Here is a 22,567-nt window from a genome sequence, read left to right on the forward strand (position 1 = left end):
AACAAATTGTGGCACATCTGTACAATGGAATACCACTTGTCAATAAAAAGAACAAACTATAGATACATGCAACAACATCAATGAATCTCAAAAACATTGAGTATCCTTCATTGGAAACTCAGAATCAAAAGAACACATGTATATGATTTTATTTACATGAAGCTCTTGGAAAGGTATCTATTCCATAGTGACAGAAAGCATGTCACTGGTTGCCACAGACTTGTGGGGAGAGGGATATTTGGGATTAATTGCAAAGATGCACAAGAGAACCTTTTGGGATGATGGAAACTTCCTACATCTGGATTGTGTCATGGTTACATAGGTGTAAACATTTGTTGAAACCCACTGACCTGTACACTTAAAATGTACGTCTTTTTATTTTAAACTACACCTCAATAAACTTTTTTTCTTTAATTAGCGTCACTAATAGTGGGACAATGTGTTATTATTTCCCTTCCCAATGTGTGGCAATAGGAAGTACACTTCGTGACTTTTGATGCCTTGTTAAAACTATTAAACCTAAATCTAATCAAGCGTCTAGATCTGTGCTGTTCCTTGGGGCTGACCGAGTGGCTCAGTTGGTTACGAGCACAAGCTCTGAGCAACAGGTTGCCAGTTCGATTTCCACATGGGCTAGTGAGCTGTGCCCAAGTTGAGCTGCCGCTGAGCTGCCGACAGATGACAGGATGGCTCAGCTGGTGAGAGCACGTGCTCCTAACAACAAGGCTGCTGGTTCAACTACCGCATGCGATGGTGGGCTGCGCCCAGCTGCAACTAAGATTGAACACAGCACCTTGAGCTGAGCGGCCGCCAGCTGCCGACATGGTGACTGGACTTGGAGCTGAGCTAGCTGCGCCCTCCACAACTAAGATTGAAGGACAACAACTTGGCTGTTCCCCTTCCCCAATTCCCCAATAAAAACCTTAAAAAAAAAAATAGATCTGTGCTGTTCCACACCAAGATCTGTGCTTGCTGCTCAGTGACCACACGTGGCCAGTGTCTACCATCCTGGGCATGGCAGGGATCTTTTCAATCATCACAGAAGGTTCTATTGGATAGTACTGAGATACGACATCCAGATTAGAGAAAATACAGGGGATAGAAGCATCAGTTAAACCCACAACAGGGAACCAATCAAATCCAGCCTGTGGCTCATTCTATAGCACAGCTGAGCTGGTCTCTTCAGTGTGTCAATGTCAGAAAACACAAGGGGGGGAGGGGAGAGAGGCTGTTTTAGGACAAAAGTAACTAAAGAAGACTTAACAAGCAAATCCAATGAGTGAAACTTGACCGAATCCTGGTTTAAAAAAAGCCAGCTCTAAAAAATATTTGGAAGACAACTTAAAAAAATTGAGTATTAACTGGACACTAGATGATATTAGGGGATTAGTGTTTGATTTTGGGTGTAATATTGGTATTGTGATTAGGTTGGCGGTCATAATTTTGGGGAACTTCACACTTAAGTATTTAGGAGTAAGGTGCCTTAACATCTTCAATTTACTTTCTAAAAGATCAGCAAAAATATACATATGCACACAAATGTAGATGAGGCAAAATAGTAATCACGGTTTAACCTAAGTGGTGTGCTCATGGATAATTATCCTATTCTTTTAACTTTTCTGTATACTTGACATTTTCATAAGTTAGGAAAAGAAGTGAAAAAAAAATTCTACCCCCCACACTGTCACTGATCATGTAAAATCATGGTTTTCATGGACCAAGTCTACAGGGAAAATTGATGTAGTTGGTGTATGTGTGATTTTTCTGATTTTTAGCTTAATTGTTATTACGTCACTTTTGAAGGAGACGCAGAAAGGGAAACTTCGATTCAAGTTTCCTGTGCTCTGCGACTCTACAGACTCAGGGCTTCTGCCGCCTCCCCTGCCAGCTGGGCATTTTGTCAGGCTGGTGTTTGTAGGCCAGTGGGGGTGGCGTGGCAGGGCCAGGGAGGGTGTAGGTAGACCAGCTGCCTCCTCCGTGGGCACTGCCCAAGTCAATGCATCTCCAGGTGCCAGCCCACTGCCTGGAGATGCATTTCCTCCAAATCGGGATCTGCTTCATGTTGTTGGGCTAGAGATGTTCAGGCTGTGCTTTGGGACCTGGACACCACAAAAGAAAGAGCTGGGAGCACCCTGGAGTTTCTCTGGGCCACCCCGGAAGGCAGGATATGGAAAACACACCCCATTTGCTGCGGGAGTTTATACAGGAAGAGGTCAACTAGCAGCTTTTCCTCTAGACGCCTGGTCTGCGGTAAGAAATTTGCACAAAGCAAGGCTGCCACCTAGTGGCTGTCTTTTATATTGATGGTGTCCTTTTAACCTGAAGAAGTAACCGGGGCCGTCTGGATATGAGAAAATGTAATGACAGCGCCCTGTTTCTAAGCGCACCCACTAAATTCAACATAATCAAGCAAGATTTGTAAGCAACACAGGTGTGTGCACTCTGCACTCCACACATGGAATGTCTAGTGAGGGAGGAAGGGTCACCACAACATGAGGAACTGGATTAAGGGGTCGCGGCATTAGGAAGGTTGAGAACCGCTGGATGAGTACAGTTTCAATCTGAGAGGATGAAAAAGTTCTGGAGATGGTGTTGATCATTGCAGAATGTGAATATACTTAATGCCACTGAACCGAAAACTTCAAAAATGGTTAAATGGTAAATTTGATAAGATGTATATTTTGCCACAATTTAAAAATGCATTTAATTAAACGCTTAAGCTGTCTGTGAGATAGAAACTAGCTCAGTTCACAATGAACTTGGCTTTCGGCAGTTAAGACAGACCTTTTCACAGGGTTGGGCTCTCAGAAGTCACCAGTGTGGCGTGACAATGCTCTGGGCATGTGTGATCAGACATGGACACCTGAATCAAGACGCAGCCAGTCTCTCCCAGGATTGGGCCGTGTGGACTGGCCCAGGCTCCCAGCAGGAAAAGAACCCACTCAGACAGGGTTCTCTGAGACTTGCACAGACTTCAGGAAACCAGCAGGGGAGGGGAAGGCCTTCTGTGGCAGGCGAGAATGGAAAGCAAACTTTAAGCTGGAGCCACAAGAGAAAAGCAGGGGGGGAGGGGCGGGGGGGTAGGACTGTTACTGGACTCCTGCTGGAGTTAGGGAACAGGTGGGGAACGCAGCAGCTCCTGCCAAACCCAGCAGGCAGCTCACCAGGGCGATAAATACTCTGACCTCACCTCCCACCCTCTAGTCTCTTACCAAGACCCTCCCCCCCACACCCCCGCCCCCATATTGGCTGATCCAAACCAGAAGCCAGGCAAGGGAGCTGGGCTGAGTTTGTGAAACTCAATGACCTAGGGCACAGAGCAAAGGGAGAATCAGCGAGTGACTGGATTCTAGAATATGAGGCAGCCAAAACACAGGCAGAGAGAACTGTGAGGCAGTGGGGGACAGCAGATAGAGGCGCACACAAAGGACCTGCGGATTCCTCACCCCTCCAACCTGCGGTCCCTTCCTGAGCCCCAGCTCTCTCCCTGTATACTGGACTGAGGGTCTTCAAAATTGTAATAATTTGTTTCACCTACACCGTCTCTATTACGTTTTCGTTTCTTACAACCAAAGAAGCTTTACTTCACAATATGGAGGAATAAAAAGGCAAAGTGTTTAGGAAACTAAGTCACAGAGGAATAAAGATACCAACAATAAAAATTAATTATAAAGCTACAATAGCTCAAACTAGTGTTGCACTGACATGAGATCAATAAACTAGACTGGATAGCACTGAAAACAGACCCATCACCAAACAAAGAGAGCACAAGTCTATGGGGCAGTGTCTTCGTCCTTTCGGGCTGTGATACCAAATTACCAGACAGGGTGGCTTAAACAACAAACTTTTATTCCTCACAGTTCTGAAGGCTGAGAAGTCCAAGATCAAGGTGCTGGCACATCTGGTACCTGGTGAGAACCTACCTGCTTCCTGCTTTGCAGATGGCCGTCTTCTCCCAGTGTCCTCACGCTGCAGAGGGCAGAGAGAGGAACCAAGCTCTCACGTCTTTTCTTATAATGGCGCTAATCCCACCACGAGGCTCCACTCTCAGGACTTAATCACTTCCCAAAGGCCCCACCTCTAAATGCCATCACATTGGGGACCAGGGTTTTGACATATGAATTTGGGGGGAGGGGGGACGGGGGAAACAACACAAATTCAGTCCATAGCAAACAGTATTCAACAGTGTGGAGAAAACTATATGGGGCGGGGAACCCTAAACTAGAGCCTCATCTCACTGATACACTGAAAAAATGTCTACATGGATTAGAGCAGCAGCTTTCAATGTCTCACCCCCAGAAACACACTACACCATGCAACCTAGTACATTTATCCTCCTCTAAAACAATTATCCTTAACGACAGGCAATGCACTGATATTTTCCATATTAATTACCTTTTCTACTTTGAAAAATGGTGGTTGCAACCCACTTTATTTCACAATCAATGCACTGATAAATCACAACCAGTTACTAGGGAGGTAAATGTTAAAAAAAAAATGATAAAGAAATAAAACAACTAGAACAAAATACAAGGAATATCGTCCTAGAGAGGAAGTTTTTTAAACTTAAAAATAAGAAAACTATAAAGGAAAATAGTATCATGAAAAAAAAAGACAAATTGGGGAAAATATTTGCAGCATGTTTGGTTAGAGATGAATACCTTGAACATATACAAAGCCTCTGCAGGTAAATAAGACAATACCTTTAAGTATAGACAAGGCCCTAAACCCCGCCATACTCTAAAGAAATACAAGTGGCAATGTAAAAGGCAGGTGAACGGAGGTTCATGATGAGATGGAAACGCAAGCACAACATGTGGGGCTTAAAAAGGACATAATCTCTGGAAAAGGATTTTGACAAATGTCTTAAGTCTGAGGAGAATATTCATGTACTTTATTAAGTAACACTACTCCTAGGAATATCTCATAAGCATACATTTAAAGAAAAATATAAAATGTAAGTGTTCACTGTAGCACTGCTCATGACAAACTGTAATAGGAGAATGTTTAAAGGATAACATGGGTAGAATACTAAGAACCACAAGCACCATTATTTCAAAGGATAGTTAACTATGTATTACGTGACAAGGGATGAAATATATGATTCCAATTTCATAAGAAAAATGTGTATGCACTCATGCAAAGAGAAAAGGATTAAAAAGAGATACACCAAAACATTACAAATGATGATCTGTTAATAGTTTATATTCCTTTATGCTTTTTGGTATTTTCCAAAATTTACTGAAAGTCTTTACTTTTTAAACAATAGATTTAAAAAATACATTAAAGGAAGATTCTCTTTTTTACCTGTGGAAGAGGGACTGTGTTTACCCACAAGGCTCTGTCTAAATGTCTTAAACGTGCCAGAGACAAAAAGGAGTTTCCCTTCAAGCTTGTGCCCACCAGCCCTCCCATATAGGAAAATGTCTACCACTTAATGGTTCCGAAAACAGTCCCTTCGCCAGGTGCTGTGCTTTGTTTGGAACTTGATTCTCACAGCATCCGTGTGACACACAGCATTATCCTTATTCTCTGTTACAGACCAAACAAAACAATTAAGTAGACTTATCATTGCCATGCTGCCGTGTGGACCCAGAACTGGAGCTGCTGGCCCAAGATATGGTCCCCACAACAGCCTGAATATATTCATGTTTGCTCTCTCACTTTCTGGACCTGATCCTATCACAAAAAAACACCAATTAAGAGACTTTGCCAGTTGCATAACCATGAAATGTACTTAATGCCACAGACTGTACACTTAAAAACGGTTAAAACGCACATCTCATGTCTATTTTACAATTCAAAAAGGAAGGGGCAGGCTTTACCAGGTCGAGAGTAAATTAACAAGGCCACTGTTTGGCTGAAAACAGCAAGCTTGTCTGGGGTGTAACCATATTGCGGCAGTAGCCAGTCAGCAGCAAGGTGCCCCCTGAATTAGAACATACCCTAACATATCCTAAGCGGGCGCCTGATGAGACCCCAAACACTGACAGCCCAACCACATTAACTGTCCTGTTCAAAGGATGTGGGCCAGTATGAAGCGAGGACCACGCGCCCCACGCAGAGAAGCCAAGAATTCCAACCCCTTCAGTACACCCTACACTGTCCGCTACGCTGAACTATTAAAACCATCCAATTCATTTCTCTTATTCCAGTTCCACACTCTGGTACACAAAGACCACCTTCCAATTGTAAAACTGGTTTACTGTGTGACTTTCCTGAGAGAAAGAAAACAAGTCACCACCCAATACGAACACTGCTCCACTTGAGAGGTGTACTTCTCACTACAAATAAATGCACCCCTTACATACCAATTTCTCTTGGAAGCCTGATTAACAACGCCACTCTATGAAATTGCGTCAACTCTAGGGACAAGGACAAAATTATGTTCCTGACCCTGTGAAGCTTTGGCCGTTTTGGAACATCATGACCACACACACAGGCCAGCTACATACGTTGTCTCTGACTTCAGTGACTGCATTGCCAGGCAGCCACACCTCTTCCCCTCCTTCAAACTAGAGCAAGTTCAACTACAACAGGGCCAAGGGCAAGCCCTTAACAAAATGCTTTCATACCTTCCGTTATTAAATCCTTTGTAACGTTAGCACCCAAAAAGTATAGTATTTCCTCCCACTTTGAGCTATTATTACCCAGAAGGAATATTCTAGGCACTTTTTAAAGTGGTGATTTTCAACTTTTAGATTTTTCATTTGATATCCCTCACCTCCTGAAGTGCAATGTATGATCGCCCTGTTCTCAGAACTATTTTCATATTAGAAATTACCCACATATATATATGAAAATGCATGCTAGTACTGGCGAGTAGTCAATCTCTTTCTCACACCAGTCAGCCAGCTGTGTAGAGAAGAGCACCATCCGTCTCACGCTTTCTTCCGGTCTCCTATTTGAATGATGCCTGCTCATCCATTTACACTGCTGTGGCCTCTTGTGCTGCCAGTTGTGATCAAGTGTACAATTTAGTCACCTAATGGTGCAGCACAAGGGACAGTGCCAAGTGCCACAAAGGAGAACACTACACTAGATTCAAAGGAAACCAAATGTTATGCCTGAGTTGCCTTCAAAAAAACGATCAATCAATGGTCATATGAAGGGCATCACAAGAACCACTGCAGCCTGGGAGGACTCACCAGTACTATCAACAGCAGCTGAGGGGTGTCATGAATTCAGATCCAGTTCCGCCTACCTCTCCGTCACCATGTGTCCCCCGGGGTCTCTTCTCGCTCCGATGCTGGGGTGCTCTTCCTATGTATTCGCACTCCCTTGGGAAGCTCACCTCCCTGTATACAGTCACTTGCATGGCAACACCAAATCTCTACCTCCATCCGGGACTCCCCAGAAGTCGGCTGGGATTGTGTCTGCATTCCTAATAGTTATCTGTAACTCACCATGTCCAAAACCCAATTCCTGATCTCCCTTCCCAAACCTGCTCCACCCACATCATCCAGGTGCTCTGGCAACAAACGCCCAGGAGTCGTGCGCTTGACTCTGCCCTCGTTTCTGCACCTCACAGGCAATCAATCCCATTAGCTCTAAATCGGAAGCGATCCCAGAAACCAACTGTCACCAACTCCACTACCACCACGCTGCTCTACGTCACCATCATCTCTCACACTCTTTCTCACTCTCTTCATCACATGGGCCTCCTCTCCATTTCAACACATCAGACATGCTGGTCGCAGGGCTTTTGCTTGTGTTGCTTCCTCTGCCTAGAACACTCTTCCCGAAACCCACTTAGCTTAATTTCACCTCCTCCTAGTCCATGTTCCAATCTGGTCTTCTCAGTGAGTCCTACCCTGACCATGTCTCTAATTCTGCAGCCTGCACTCCCCAACCCCTACTCCCAATTTCCTCACTCCGCTCTCTGCTCCCGTAGCAGCCACCACCTTCTAACACACTGTATTCAGTTTGCATACTTACTATAGATTGTTTACTGCCTGTATCTTTCTGGTAGAATGTCAGCTCCTCAGGGTATGTAATTTTTTAATTTTTTCCTGCTGTTATTCAGTGATGTATACCAAGCAATCCACTAATCCCTGGCACAGACTAGGCAATTAAATATTTGTTAAACGAATGAATATACAGTAAATTCCACAGGAATTAGAAGAGCCTTATGTATGGCATCAGTGCACCCAATGTTCTCACTATAAAGATCCCATTTCTGACGCTCAAACATCCCTGTGCACGAAGGCTTCTCAAGTCCCACACCTGAAGTTTCAAATCTTACACCAACATACAAATATACTACTCATCTATACCCAAAAAATGTATTTTTACAAACTAACTTCAAATACTACCACCTATTTGGTATTCTTGCCAAAAGGAATCTAATCATTTATACCAGAAGCTAATCATAAGGACGCAATCAGACAAATCCAGATTACAGGACATTCTGCAATACAGCTTAATTTACGTTTGACTCGTATAAATATCAAAATCATGACACACACACACACAAATATTCTGGATTAACAGAGAAGCAGGACAACCAAATACAGTGTGAGCCTTGATTTGATCATGGGTTTTTGTTTGCTTGTTTTTTCAAAATAAAACGTTGGGAAGAAAAATTAGTCTCACAAAAGACACCACCACACACACAACTTGGTTGTCTAGAGTAGGGGTGGGCACCACAGCAAGGAATCCTGAAACTAGAAAATCCTCTTTGTAACAAACCTAAATCTGGATTTGTCTAAACCAAAAAAATAATTAGTAAACCATTACTACACAGTTGTAGTCTTTATTTCTTCAGGTAGTCAGTCAGGAGCAAGGGAATCTGACTCACAGACCAAAGTGGGACTACAGAGCACACGCTTCCTCATGACGTCACTGCAGCCGTGGGCTGGGCTGCGGGAGCACGGCCCAGCAGAGTGGGCCGCATGAAGAAACAACCACTAGATAATGAGAAAATTCTTGGTTCTTTCACTTCCTTACAAATTCTAGGTCATCCAACAAGACTTGAAAGCACTTACCTATTAATGCTAGTGCAGTAAGGCTGCTTTCTTAAAATCTTCACACCACCAGCCCAAACATGTGGCTGCTTCTCTACATACACCACAAGACAAGCACTGGGTAAAGATGAATATTTATTCACTTTACAAAGAGCATGGTATTAAATTCCCATAAACAGCTTCATTTATAGACAAATATAACTGTACATTATAACAGTAGCTGGCTCGAACTTACTTTACGAAGATGCTTATATGGCTCCAGCTCTATTAGTTGCACAGAAATCTCTGTTCTGCCACTGATGTTAAAAAGTTGTCCCTCCGAGATAATGATTTGTTTTATAAATTCACAGGTGGGAAAAATAAACCCATCTCCCCAGCCTGTCCTTAGAATTGAGATTCCATTTGCAAGTTCCCTAGAGAGCACTAAACAAATACTGGCTTTAAAAAAAAAGGGGGGGGGGGGAGAAAATTACTGATAATTTGAAAAGGCTTTTGTAGCACACCAAAATACTTATACATACATAAAAAAATCTTGAATCAGATTATTTTAAAGGTAAACAGATACCCTAACACTGCCAAGAGTGGGTAATGAAAAGGAAGAAAAACATTAAATTACTGAATTATAAAAATATTTTCTTTGGGAAAAAATTCCAACAAGGTTATCATTAATATCTAAAAACCAAAGAGAAAAAAATAAACACTTGTTCTTTGATCCATTAGTTATTTAAATAAAAATGAAAACCTCTTTAAAAGCAGCTATTTAACTGAATTTTTTAAAAAGTTGCAGGTAATGAGCATGTCTAAATCTATACACCGATGATTCTTTACAAGTAACTTGCAGTCAAGAAGTCCTTAATATGGCTAACTCTTTAGTTTATAATTACCATAATTTTGGGGGTTTTTTAAAAATATTTCAAATGACAGCTTAAAAATAAGTGGTTGTTTTAGGGAAGCACTCGAAATATTCAATCTGACTCAAATCAGATTACCACAGTTAACACACAAACTAGGGACACTGGTGATTTTATTTTTAAATTACAATTATTTTAACTCATTTTTAGTTCTTTCTTCATATTTATTTTATGAAAATGTACCAAATTAAATTTTTTTCACTAGTGCTGCTTCATATCTGGATTTGATGAAAGATACCAACCTGAGATAAGAGCTGACTCCTTCACAAAAGTCCAGTTCTTGAATCCCTATCTGGGAAATGTTTTTATCTTCACTATGTTAATTGTTGATATAATCAATCATACTAGGATATTATAGTATAAAAATATACCATATATTGGACACTCATGTCAGTACATTGCAGAAAATGTGTCTATTTACTGTGTAAAGTTTATTAACATTTGAATGAAACACTCTTATTTACACAGTTGAGTCTGGGGTGCTCAGGACAGCACGGTGGCATGGGAGCCACCGTTAGGAATTTGGAAATGTGCGGCTGTCCTTGGCATCCTGTCGCAGAAACAAGCCTCCTCAGGAGAACTTGGCAGCATTGGGAAATCACGGTGAGTGAGAGTTCATACAGTTCCATTGGTTTGTTCTTCGGTCTTCATTCTTCTTCACTTTCATTTTCAGGATCTAAATCAGAATCTCCATTTAATTCTTTTTCACTTGCTACATCTCTGTCCTCACCGTTTTCTTCATCTTTTTCTTCCGCATCCTCAACTTCCTCTTCATTCTCATCATCAATATCCTCATCTTTTTCACTTTCTTTCTCTTCCTCATCTTCATCCCAATTATCCTGGGAGAAATAGTAAGCAAGGAAAGCATTCATGAAGGCCTTGTTCGTACAGAGTATAAGGTTATAAAAGCAGGTTTATGGACCAGCAAACCAATTACTCACATCAGAATCTTTATCTATTTCATCATCAGACTCCTCTTCAGAAGATTCTGTAAGGAGGAAAAAAACGCAGCCTTCATTTTGTGATCAAAGCAGAGGGCATAGCCCTGGAAACTAAACAGAATCAGATTCCTAAAATTTTCAGGAATATTATACTCAACTATCATCTGTCTAAGGAAGTAACATTAAATTAATAGTCTTTTTTTAAAAATTAGCTTTAAGTTAATATTCTTATCTGCATAAAAGCACGTTTATTATATTATTCCATCAAGATCTCACTGAACAGTACTAAGTATCAAAACCCTAACAAAATCCCATCTTAAAAAAAACAAAGCCTGTGGAGAAAAGGGAACACTTGTGCACTGTGGATGGGAATGTAACTGGGTGCAGCCACTGGGGAAACCGGTATGGAGGTTCCTCAAGAAATTAAAAATTGATCCACCCATTCCACTTCTGGGAATATATGGAATGAAACAAAATCAGGATCTCAAAGAGATATCCACACTCCCATGTTCACTGCAGCATGGGCAAAGGTCAAAAGGTACAAACTTCCAATTATAAATAAGTACTGGGTATGTAATGTATAGGCATGAGACCAGTTAGTGATACTGTATTATACATTTATTTGAAAGTTGCTATAACAGTAGACTTTAGAAGTTTTCATCACAAGAAAAAAACTGTATGTGTGGTGATAGATGTTAACTAAAATTATAACTATATTGTGGTAATCACTTCACAGTATATACATATATTGAATCATTGTTGCACACCTAAAATGAATACAATGTTATATGTCAAATCTCAATAGAACTGGGGGGAAAATTTCATAAAAAGTTGATTGAGGTATGCTTTTATTTCTCTCAATTATGTTATAACTTATAAGGTTTTGTTTCACTTTTTAGAAGTATTTCTAGGTACTTCATGGTTTGATTGCTATGAGTAAGATCTTTTTCCTAACACATTTTCTGACTGAGATATACATTATTGGGACATAATGCTACCAAGTCCTTTTTGCTGATCTTGGTATCCAGTAAATTTATTTATGTATTGCCATCAATAACTGTGTGGCTAGATTTTGCTGTATTTTCTACGTGGAGGAGGATAACTGCAAGGTTCAAAGTTCAAGAATTCATTTCTTTCCTATAGTACTAGGCAGGCAGAAGCAATAAAAGGTACATTATTGTCTTGTTCCTGACTTTATGGGAATGCTTCTAAACTTTATTTTTTATGTAGATTAAGGAAATTCCCTTAAATTCCTAGGTTGCTTAGATTACCAAATAATGATATTCAATTTTATTGAATTCTTTTTATATCTATTAAAATAATATATAGTGTTCCCCGTCAATCTGTTAATATTGTGACATTAATAGATTTCTTGAAGCTAAATCACCTTAACATCTTTAAATTCTACTTGGTAATGACATATTATTTTACTTAAGCACTTCTATAATCAATTTGATACTTAGGGTATTTGAGGATGGCCTATACTTATTTTCTTGACTCCCCTTGTCTGGTTTTGACTCATAAAATGCCTAAATTGTTTGTGTATGGCAAAACCAACTTGTTCCTTGAAAGACTGATAAAACTCACTTATGAAACCTTTGTATCTGGAATCTTGTGAGGGGAAGTTAAAGCATTTTTAAATCTATTGGCTTATTAAAGTTTTCTATCATTTTTAAGTCAATTTTAATCACTGATGTTTCCTAAGGAGTTACCTGTAAGAAATTACCTATATCATCTAGGTTTTTTAATGTACTGGCATCAAGTTCATTCCGTGTTCTTCTATGTAAATCTCTTCCATACCAAATTAACTTTTTTGTTACTGTATTTGTCCCTTCCCTTTTCTTGCCTGATCACGTTTGCCTATTTTTGCCACAGGCTTGCCCATTTTCTTGGAGAAAGTGTGCCAAAACATGATCTTATTCACATCGATGTTTTTAGAAACTAACAGAATCAAGTCAATGTGAAAAACTAAATGTTCCAATTCTAGATTATACTCTACGCCTAAGCTTTTACCTTCTTCATACACCAATTTTGCCTTCTGTTCAGGCCAAGTCATTCCCTTTGTTTTTTCTGATGCTGTAACCTGAAAGGTAATAAAATGCTATTGTGAAGTACAGTAAGTATCACAACCACTACCACACCCAACCTTCCCCCAACAGTCAACTCATCCTCAACTACTATACGATGACCTCAACATGACGTAGATCAAATACAGGGGAAAAAACAAATAGAGCAAATACAAGAAGGAAAAAATTACTCTGTAAAAGCTGATAAACATTTAAGGCGACCAGAATTTCTTCCTGTGCCAAAAAATTTTAACTATATAAATACTCTAACTTTTTGTTCATAGTACCACAACCATCCTAAGTGTATTAACACATTGTTTGTGGGAAACGAGTAAACTTGTCATAGCGCTTTTTATACCACTTTGTAAGCGGGCATTTTCCCGCCAAATCGCGTCGTAACAAAGAGGTCTCTATACCTGAGTTAAAGCGCTATGACGAGTTTACTCGTTTCCCACAAACAATGTGATACCAAAGCGCGGGAGTTAACTCAGGTATAGAGACCTCTTTGTTACGACGCGATTTGGCAGGAAAATGCCCGCATACAAAGTGTTAACAACTGAAATGTAATGAGAACCTTTGAGTAAAAGTTGAAATAGGCACAACTAAGTTTACATCCCGTCAAATAACATAACATTTCCAAGTTAAAGGTTGGATCCTGATTTACCAATTTCTTACTGAAAAGGGGAGCTTTTAATGTTCAGGTAAATGATCCTTATTCCTCTCTTTATTCCTGTTACATCCAAAAGTTTTAGCACAAAACAATTTGATTTACTTACTTGTGTGACTAGAAGGATAAGCTTTCCATGAAGGTGGGAGAGTTTCTGAAAAGTTTTCACTCTGCTTTCCATTAACTGGTATAGTGTCCCCAGCTGGGGTACCAGGTCAGGCAACTAAGTTTAAAAAAAAAAAGATCGTTTGATACTATTATGACATAACACAGATAACAAACACACAACAGCAAGCTGAGTATTTGGCCACTGCAAGCATCTGCTTGCCATTTCTAGTGGCAATGCCTGCTTATGACATAGCCTAGCAACATCTCAAACTTTCAGAGGCCTTCAATGTCCTAACAGCAAAATATAATACTTTTTGAAAAATAACGACACAAGATCAAAAGGAGAAACTGCAAGGCAGGATCAAGTGCAGGGTGAGACTTCTTTGTACTGATCACATTATTTCAGAGATGGTCAATATAAAGGAGACATTAAATAAAAAATACCTCCCCAAATAAATATCCCTGGGTTAAAGGGGGCTGTTCTTTGAAATTTACTCTCTGATGATAACCCATTATCTACCTCATCCATAAGGCCCCAGCAACCTAGAGGAAGCTTTTCACAAACTTCCAGAAACCAGCAGGACAGAGTAACAAAGCTGACAACACAGCATTTCAAACAAGCCATTAGACAATCCTCTGGATCATGCTTAAGAAACTAAAGCAGTCAATTCTTTTATTTGTCCCTCCCGAGCTACAGAAAAAGGGATCCCACTCTTTGCCCTTAATTAACTTGATTCGCCCTAGTATCTCTGACACATTAGCGTAAATGTTTCATTCAAATGTTAAAGACTTTAAAAATAGACACAAAAATGAATAAAACAAAGTTTAATGTGGTTGCATTTCAATTACCATCATTTCCCTTTTTTTATTTGTCCCTATTCAGACTATAAGTTCCAGGAAGACGGGGATCAGTGTCTTGTACATTACCAAAGCCCCCAAGCCTTGGGTAGTCCTTGGCTTAGAAAAGGTAAAGTTATCTGATTATAAAAGAAGAAATAAAGGAAAGGTGAAAGGAAAAGCACTGTTTTCTGAGGAGAAAGAATTGCTGTGGTCGTCAGTCCTCCCTACACCAAATTTCCTTTGTCTGTTTTGCTACAGCCTTGAGTATTACACAACCACTACTCCGCAGTTATACCTTAGGAGTTGATTCCAGAAGGGATTGTACTACAAGGCCTCCTAGGGCGTTTCACTTCTAAGCAAGTAACTTAGGTCACAAAATGAGTGCTGTCCTGTGTACCAGCCAGAGTCCCAAGACCTGATGCTGCCAGTGACCTTTCCCTGCCCATCACCATGCTACTCAGCCATTCTGGTCATCTCTGTCTGCAATTCATCCCCCAAGATTCCCACAGGCTGGAAACCCAATAGCCATTTTTAGTGTTTCTCGTCTCTTCCCCCATTCTAACATCCTGGCAGAGTTCTCTACGGACACACAAATAAAAACTGCTGACCTCAAAGCAGCTTATCCAGTAGTTTTCCCTATTTCAAACTACTGAGGGCAGAAGGAGCCTGAGACAGAGAACAAGGGCAGTGACCAGACAGGAAGAGCTGTATTAAGAAAGGAACAGCTATAAGTTTAAAGTATAAAGAGCAATTAAAAATTTTCCTAAACTATCCACTATACCCCTTTAAGAAAACCTATTTATTGTAAGGTGCTAGATAATCAAGAAAATTTTTTCCTACTTTAAACTATAGCTAATTAAATGGTATGGCAAAGAACCCAACTCATACTGTAACACATAACAGTTTTTTCCTGGTGTTCCTGTAAGATTTTATGCTCCCTCTCTTCCGTCTGCATAGATAACCAAGAGCTGAGAGCAGCCCCGGCAAAATGTCATGTGTTGAATGTTTAATTTATGTCATTCTAATCATACACTATTATCCTCCTGGAACAAGGTAAGATAGACATGTCAGCATATATACAAACTTTAAAAATCTGCTATGTTTTTAAGAGGGAAGAAGAGAGACACATACAGTGTAAAGATAATCTTGCTGAACAGGTGATGTATGTAGAGAAACATCTGAAGGCTAACATGACAACACACAACTTTTCTCCAAGTTCTCTATGGAACATGTTACTTTGAAAGTCCAGCGGACAAAAAGACCCATTTATAAAAGGCAGCAACAGTGACATTATGACACTACACCTGGGGAAAAACAAAAATCGCTGAAAGCAGCAGCTGATGGTTGAAGGACAGACGGAGAGAAGATGGTTTTGTTAAGCCATCAGTTTATAATACTTATCAAAGCCAAACTATTCAGCAACTGTAGCTGAATACAAGACTTACTGTGGATAGGTATGATGCATGGACTGTTAACACACATTTTAGCCACTGAACCATTAAAACAGCACTGAAAAAAAGGGGAAAAAAATCCAAGTAAACTAATGTACGCTTTTCAAAATGAAATACAACTGAGTTATAAAATTAGAAAAACACAAGCAAAATGAAGATCTACAAATTGTGCTCTGAGAAAAAGACTACAGTAAATCACGGTGAAGCTGACAGTGCTTTCATTCTTTCACTGAGTCTATATCAGATCTGTGTGATATACTCATCTCTTGGGGAAGACGGGGGAAGTAGGATGAACTGAAAAACTGGACAAAAATCCTTTCCTCTAAAACAACTGAATTCCAGCATAAAAATCATGCTTTACTTCATAATTAACTGATATGAGGGCACTAAACTGGGCTCAACTGACTTTGCATTTTATGTTCATAATATTTAAGCCCAATATTTACTCATCATCAGGTACGAATAGCAAAAGATTTCCACACCAACATTAAAAGACAAATATAGACGAAAAATGGGCAAGCCGGGCCTTATTAATGAGTTCTTGAGCTCTCCTTTCTGAGCTCCAAAGGCTAATGAAGCCTATCAGGAAATAACTTAGAAAAGTAAAACTATATTGTAGACACTGATAATACTATACTGATAATACTATCCTACAAGCTTAGAATCTTTAAAATATCAACTTCCTGTTTAAATATTTAATCATCAAATTATTAACAAAAACGACCCACAAAATTTAGTCTTTTATAACACATTTCTTTACAGTGTCTTAGCAGCTACCAGAAATTGGACAAGTCGTAAAAATGGCAATTTTACAAATCACGATTGGGACCAAATCATTAAATAAGACTAACTTATTCAATGACCTGATAATAAAGCCATAAAACCTACACAGGAGTTTCTAAAAGAAAAAGGGAACTATAATAAAATCTTAGGAATAAAGAAACTATCAACTTAAAATAAGTAAGAAGAGCAATATCTGACCCTTAAAGATTAGTTTATTAATCAGAATTTGGAACCACCTACCATATAATTTCATGCTGTCAGGCATTCTTATTTTTAACAATCACCTCTAAAATATTTCTAAAATCAAAGCAATTTCAGTCATCTGAACATCTTACCTATTAGGGTGTCCTTGCAATCTCTTGGTAAGCTGAGGGGGAGAAAACCAGTGTTAGCAACAGTACATCAGAGGCAGCTAATCCCCATCAGCTACCATGAGACACATATCCAAAAAAACCAAGGAAAATGAGGACTGTATTAGAAATCATTATTCATAAATGATTCCTAAATTTCCTAATTCCCACATGTTCAGCCAATATAACAGAATCTATAAATACATTCCCACAATAAGAGTAATTACCTGATAAAAATCTTGCCTAAGATTTATACGAATGAATGTCCAGAACAGGCCAATCCATAGGAACAGAAAAATATGTTTGAGGTTGCCAGAAACTGGGGGTCAGAAAGAATGGGGAGTGGCCAATGGATACAGGATTTCTTTGCTTTTTTTTTTTTTTTTTTTTTAGCTGAGCCATCCTGCCACCTGTTGGCAGCTCAGCGGCAGCTCAGCTCGGGCCGGGCATCAAACCGCTGTTGCTCAGAGCTCACATTCTTGAGCGAGCTCTTAACCAACTGAGCCACTCGGCCGGCCCCCCAGGATTTCTTTTTGGTGTGACAATTATACCACCTGTGAATACACTACAAAACACTGAGCTGTATACTTTAAAAGGGTGAATTTCATGACATGTGAATTATATCTCAATAAAAAATACACAGAAAAAAATCTGGGTTGGACGAATACTGTTTCAGTGGCTGTATTATCTATCATCCACTGACTGCACTGCTTGCTTCCATGTGCAGGTCCATTTCTCTAAATACTGGACTCAGTCTTCAACTCCTGGCAGAGAACCTCAGGACGAACCGAGAGCTCAGTTACCTCTTGTAACAATGGAATCACAGCATGCAGGGGTATCCTTAACACAGTCCTCTTAATGAGGTTTAAATTCCTAGTCTGAAGCACTTTCTGTGAGAAAATAAAAGAAACATGAAGATAAGCAAACTCAGAAGCTAAGGACACCACAGGAAAAACTGTCAGCAAAAATGACTGTAAAAAGCAAGCAATAAACTACCAACTGAATTTTAGCAAATAAAGGGTGAGGGACTGAATGGAGAATGTTCTATTATGACGTATGGCTATCAGACAGATTTCAGGACATTTACTTCAATAAACAGGTTTCTTTTCCACAAATTCTCAACTTTTATAAAGCAATTTTTAAAATATAAAACAGAAAAGCACACCTCTGGACATTTAAATACAGATATATACCACTTTAGAGAAGTTCTGAAACCTTCATTTTATGAAGTTAGGAATGTATACACATAAGAGTGAGTAAAAACATACTAAAATCACACTTAGAAAGCAACAAAACTTTTAAAATCGTTAAATTTTTTTTTCCAAAAAAAATGTAAGCCAATCAAAAGATCCAATAATGAATGTTTGAGTCAACAGGGAGCATCAGCTGGAGAAGCCCAGTCTCCCCCCGCAGGGTATAGAAAAGGAGACAAGATGGAGCAGATTACTCCTAATCCTAAACCTGCAGACTTCCACCTTCTCCAAACCCCACATGCTTCACCTATAAGAGGGGGCGGGGAGGAAGAATCCTTTCCCGTCTCAAATCCTGATCCCCCTTCCTCTTGAATACTTTTAAATACTTATTCTTTCAAAAGAGTTTACTTCTAGAAGACCTTCCGAACTGGTTGGTGCATGCTGTGTTATGGTGCTTGTTGCTGCTATAAAGGTCAGGCTCAGGATGTGAACAGCAGAAGTACCAAAGGGCAAGATACAGAAACTTAGTTTTCAACCTATTATAACAGCCCTAACATACCCTTTCAGAATTTCCTATGTATTTTATTTGCCTGCAAAAGTATCTTTACACCAAGCCCTTCTAAATCCTCAAGTACTATTTAAAAACTATCACTGGTATAATTACATGGTTCCTTATGCAAAAGAAATAAAACTTTTTATACACTAGAGAACTGAGGGATGGACTGTCCTGTCCTGATTTAATAGTCTCACTTAACCGAGGATTTTCATTTTCAAATAATCAGAATACAAGATTCAAAGCAAAATACGTTGATCAGAACTTGAACAATAATTCAGCAGGTGCCTGACCACACTAAACATTCCTGAAGTCAGCTCTTCATTATAAACATCAGTTACCACTAAGTTCTAATGAGGTACAGTCACAGGGAACATTCTGTCTGAACTAGTCTACAGATTGCTTTTGGAGATATGACATGCTTTTGTTAAGATCCTCAGTTTTCATGGGGTGTTCACCAACCCACCAGGCTTCACTGTCTTAAATGGCCAAGTAGGACAGTAATACTTCAAGTCAAAAAATACACTCTTGAAGTTAATGCCGCACATTATTTATGCCAAAAGCTTGGTTAAGAAACGATGTAGGAATGCTGGTTTGTGAAATCCTCTAGTGCTCTAAATATAAATGGGTCATATAACTTGTCCAAACTGGGACAGTTCTAAGAATGAAGGAGTTACTATTAATAATTACATTACACCATGATAAGAGGTGTAAACCAGAACTATCACAGGCAAATAAGAGTATCTGTGGCCTGACTATTTCAGTTATTCCAAACGTGGGGCAGGAGAATTTTTAACAAGCTCTCAAATAATTCTTCTGCCCACTCAAGACAAGAGGCTTTATGATAATAATTTTTCAAATTTAAAATAGGCAAACAAAAATAAGTTATTCCAAACCAAGCAAAATAATAATAAATAGAGGAGTTAGCATAAACTTCTGCTGAGAATATATTTAAACCACAGTCACAACTAGCAAGATATTCTAAAGACAGGGTTCTTCTTTTACAATTTGACTGCATTACAACTGAAGCATGCAAAACAGTGCACACTTAAAGTATACCGTTTTATCAGTTTGATATAAACGTTCACACACAAAACAAACACACTGATATACATTCTATCACCCTCAAGTGTCCTTGGGGCCCTTTACATTCAATCCCTCCTTCCACCCCCACCTCCGGGCAACCACTGAACTAGATATAGGTCTGTATTTTGTAGAATTGCAATATAAATGGAATCATACAATATGTACCCTTTTTTGTCTGGCTTCTTTCTCACACTCCAAGTTTAAGATTCATCCATGTTGATGTATCAATAACATATTCTTAATATTGCTAAATAAATAATTTGTTTATCCATTTGTAAGTGGAAGGACATATGGGTTCTTTCCAGTTTGGGATTATTACAAATAAAGTTGCTGTGACCATTCACATACAAGTCTGTATGAACATCTATTTTTGATTCTCTTGGTAAATACCCAGAAGTAGAATGGCTGGGTGTTATAGATGTTATCTTAATTTTAAGAAATTGCCCAACTGTTTCCCTAAGTAGTTGTACCATTCTACATTCCCACCAGAAAGAGTTCCAACCACTCCTCGTCCTCCCCAGCATATGGTACTGTCTTTTAAATTTTAATCACTCTATAATGGGTTCCTAGTGTTATCTCATTGTGACTTTAATTTGCATTTGTGATGAGACTGGTGACTGATGTGGTATAGTACCTTTATACAAATGACACTTACTGGCCACCTGAATTCTTTTGTCAAGTTATCTGTTCATGCCTTTACCAATTGTTTTTTATTTGAGTTGAGTCTCATTGAGTTAAGAATTCTTTATATATTCTGGATATAAATCCTTTGTCTGATATATGAGTTGCAAATAATTTTTCCCAGCCAGTGGCTTTCCTTTTCATTTTTTCAGAAGTGTCATTTCAAGTAACTATGTGTAGTGCCAGCTGGGTACTAGACTGATAGGGGGATCACTTTGTAAATGTCTAACCACTATGCTATACATCTAAAACTAATAGAGAATAATACTGAATGTTGACTATAATTGAAATTTTTTTTTAATTTTAAATAAAAAAAAGACTAAAAATGTGATACATATATACAGTGGAATATTACTCAGCCATTAAAAAGAAAAAGAAAACGAAATCTTGCCATTTGCGACAACATGGATGGACCCACAGGGTATTATGCCAAGTGAAATAAGTCAGAGATAAATGCCATATGATTTCACTTATATGTGGAATCTAACAAACAAAACAAAATAGAGGAACAGAAACAAACTCATAGATACAGAGAACAAACTGATAGTTGCCGGAGAGGAGTAGGAGATAGGAGGAAAAGGGGATGGGATTAGGAAGTACAAACTTCCAGTTAAAACATAAGTCACAGGGATGTAATGTTCAGCATAGGGAATGTAGTCAATAACATTGTAATAACTATGTACTGTGACAGATGGCTACTATATGAATTTACTGTAATCACTTCATAAGGTATATAAATATTGAATCACTGTTTTACACCTGGAACTAATGTAATATTGTATGTCAACTACTTAAAAAAAATAAAAGTCCTTTTCCTTCTTTAAAAAAAGGTGTCACTTCTGGAGCAAAAGTTTTTAATTTTCATTAAGTCCAAATGACCAATTTTTCCTTAAGCATTTCGTGCTTTTTGGGATACATCTAAGAAGCCTTTCTCCACTCAACTTAGCATAGATTTTCTCCTGTTTTTTCCTACAAGTTTTGTAGGTTTTGGTTTCACATTTATGTCATGATCTATTTTGTGTTGACTTTTGTACAAGGTATAAGGTAAAAGTTGAGATGCATTTTTTTCCATACGGATATTCAATTGCTTCTGAGCCAGTTGTCAAAAAGACTTTACTCTCCCCATTGACTCAACTTAGTATCTTTACTGAAAACCAACTATGTATGCCATGTTAAACTAAAATCCACCTTCCAAAATACATACACTCACATACTATTTTTAAAGTAATTTTAGGTTTTTAGACATGCTGGTTTCCCCTCTCAATTTGCAAAATTACCTTAGACACACATCTATTTCCATTTAGATCAAAATATAAATAATAAAGAAACTATTCAGATTATATATTAAAGTCACATCTATATTAAGTGGCACTGTAATACTGCATTGAGTCACTAAGAATAATGCACTTTGCAAATGTAAATTGCTTTAAGCTAATTAGGCAGTACTTAAAACCCAATTTTTTACACTTGAATTTTCTGTACAGACAACTGTCAAATTCTGGAATTTAAGAGGACTGAATTAAGTAACTTCATACAAGCAGTCACCAACTTACAAACACGGAAATCATAAATGCCTCCCTTTATACAAATTTCTAGTACTTTTAAATACGTCACAACATAACCCCCAACCCTCTTAGATTTCCCCCCCAAACCTCCTACCCATTGCCAAGGTTCCACCTCACCGCCCCCTCTCACGGCCAGGGGGAAATAAGTTTCTGGAATCCAGAGTAAAAACTCAGGAACGCATTTTCCTACAGAAAAAAATATAAATTGTGATCTAGAATGCTGAGTATTGTAATTCGGGTACACTATGTTTATAAAGGCTTTTGTGAACTAAAGCCTAAGAACCTAATAACAATTCTGAGCAATATTTCTATGAGAAAATGCATTCCAGGTTCAAAATATTCAATACAATCCCTCTGTAGGTTGGTGACTGTCTGTATAATGCCACCAAATGATATACATTTGACT

General features: G+C 38.8%; 1 protein-coding gene across 2 annotated transcripts in view; it reads right to left on the minus strand.

Moving 5' to 3' along the window:
• Window positions 1-9,081: 9,081 nt before the first annotated feature.
• Window positions 9,082-22,567, minus strand: part of WDR43 (WD repeat domain 43) — a 52,831-nt gene continuing 39,345 nt past the window's right edge. For both annotated transcript variants that reach the window (XM_019642593.1, XM_019641813.1), the window contains exons 12-18: window positions 17,887-17,973; window positions 17,069-17,100; window positions 15,945-16,008; window positions 13,661-13,774; window positions 12,832-12,901; window positions 10,819-10,865; window positions 9,082-10,716 (exon numbers count right to left, since the gene is read on the minus strand). In XM_019642593.1, the coding sequence (XP_019498138.1) occupies window positions 10,525-10,716; window positions 10,819-10,865; window positions 12,832-12,901; window positions 13,661-13,774; window positions 15,945-16,008; window positions 17,069-17,100; window positions 17,887-17,973 (606 nt within the window). In that variant the 3' untranslated portion in view covers window positions 9,082-10,524. The remainder of the gene's footprint in view (window positions 10,717-10,818; window positions 10,866-12,831; window positions 12,902-13,660; window positions 13,775-15,944; window positions 16,009-17,068; window positions 17,101-17,886; window positions 17,974-22,567) is intronic.

Source organism: Hipposideros armiger, unplaced genomic scaffold, assembly GCF_001890085.2.
Source record: "Hipposideros armiger isolate ML-2016 unplaced genomic scaffold, ASM189008v1 scaffold_0, whole genome shotgun sequence".
Classification (NCBI taxonomy): Eukaryota; Metazoa; Chordata; class Mammalia; order Chiroptera; family Hipposideridae; genus Hipposideros; species Hipposideros armiger.